Here is a 1,854-nt window from a genome sequence, read left to right as displayed (position 1 = left end):
CAAGAACTTGATACCTGAAGGACAAAACAGATCTATATTTTGTCTGTCCAGGAAAGTCTTCTGTTTAATACAAGTACTTGACACCTGAAGAACAAAACAGATCTATCTTTTGTCTGTCCAGGAAAGTCTTCTGTTTAATACAAGAACTTGACACCTGAAGAACAAAAATTATAACGTGTCAGGATAGAGAAAGGTGTTTATTGAATAATATAGCCTGGCAAGATATAGAAAGGTGTCTACTTAACATTATCATGTAATTGTTATGTTTCTACGCTAGGAACTCACTGTTTTTTGTTTTAATACTTATGATAGCCAAATGTTTTTCTGTCATCATTCATAACTTTAAACAGTTCATTTATATAAGTACAAATGAACAGAGAAAGACTGATAATTATATTTTTTATTTGCAATATTTCAAGTGCTTCACCAATAAAAACAAGCAACCAACAAAGGAGTAAATAAATACAAACATGGAATTTCTAATTTTTAGATAATCACATCTGAAGCAAGCATATTTCACATTTAAATGGGCTGTTTTTTCTCTAAATCAACTTATAAGAGTGGTTAGTTTTAGCTATAGTACCAGCTAAGTCCTTGTTCATTAATAAGTGTTACATTAACTTCATTTGTTAAACACAAAAGTAACTTTGGCTCCACACATTTTACTTCCATAATGTCCAGCCCAAAATTGTGTGTCTTTACCACTGTGTCTAAATTGAATATATCTCACACCTGGTGGATAGTGTTCAAACAAGTGTTTTGTCTGAAAGAGAAAATACATAAGTTAAAAAACAAAGAACAAATTACTGCTATGATGTAGAAGTTTACTCTCAATTAGTCCAGAAGGTATTTCAATTTGGTAAAACTAACATTTTATATCTATCTTTTGTCTGTCCAGGAAAGTATCCAATAAACACCTTTCTCTATCCTAACAGGTTATAATATCCAATAAACATCTTTCTCTATCCTAACAGGTTATAATATCCAATGAACACCTTTCTCTATCCTGACACGTTATAACATCCAATAAACACCTTTCTCTATCCTGACAGGTTATAACATCCAATAAACACCTTTCTCTATCCTAACAGGTTATAATATCCAATAAACATCTTTCTCTATCCTGACACATTGTAACATCCAATAAACACCTTTCTCTATCCTAACAGGTTATAATATCCAATAAACACCTTTCTCTATCCTAACAGGTTATAATATCCAATAAACATCTTTCTCTATCCTGACACATTGTAACATCCAATAAACACCTTTCTTGTTCATTGGATATTATAACCTGTTAGGATAGCCTGTTAGGATAGAGAAAGGTTACAATATCCAATAAACACCTTTCTCTATCCTAACAGGTTATAATATCCAATAAACATCTTTCTCTATCCTAACAGGTTATAATATCCAATGAACACCTTTCTCTATCCTGACACGTTATAACATCCAATAAACACCTTTCTCTATCCTAACGGGTTATAATATCCAATAAACACCTTTCTCTATCCTAACAGGTTATAATATCCAATAAACATCTTTCTCTATCCTAACAGGTTATAATATCCAATAAACATCTTTCTCTATCCTAACAGGTTATAATATACAATAAACACCTTTCTCTGTCCTAACAGTTTATAATATCCGATAAACATCTTTCTCTATCCTGATACGTTATAACATCCAATAAACACCTTTCTCTATCCTAACGGGTTATAATATCCAATAAACACCTTTCTCTATCCTAACAGGTTATAATATTCAATAAACATCTTTCTCTATCCTAACAGGTTATAATATCCAATGAACAGCTTTTTCTATCCTAACAGGTTATAATATCCAATAAACATC

General features: G+C 31.2%; 1 protein-coding gene across 1 annotated transcript in view; it reads right to left on the bottom strand.

Moving 5' to 3' along the window:
• Nucleotides 1-382: 382 nt before the first annotated feature.
• Nucleotides 383-1,854, bottom strand: part of LOC106475389 (F-box only protein 44-like) — a 13,483-nt gene continuing 12,011 nt past the window's right edge. Inside the window, exon 5 of the mRNA XM_013936072.2 lies at nucleotides 383-763. Coding sequence (XP_013791526.1) covers nucleotides 623-763 — 141 coding nt within the window. The 3' untranslated portion in view covers nucleotides 383-622. The remainder of the gene's footprint in view (nucleotides 764-1,854) is intronic.

This window comes from Limulus polyphemus, unplaced genomic scaffold (genome assembly GCF_000517525.1).
Source record: "Limulus polyphemus unplaced genomic scaffold, Limulus_polyphemus-2.1.2 Scaffold8501, whole genome shotgun sequence".
Lineage (NCBI taxonomy): Eukaryota > Metazoa > Arthropoda > Merostomata > Xiphosura > Limulidae > Limulus > Limulus polyphemus.
The sequence above is the reverse complement of the archived record's forward strand: the minus strand, read 5'-3'. Positions and strand labels throughout refer to the sequence as shown.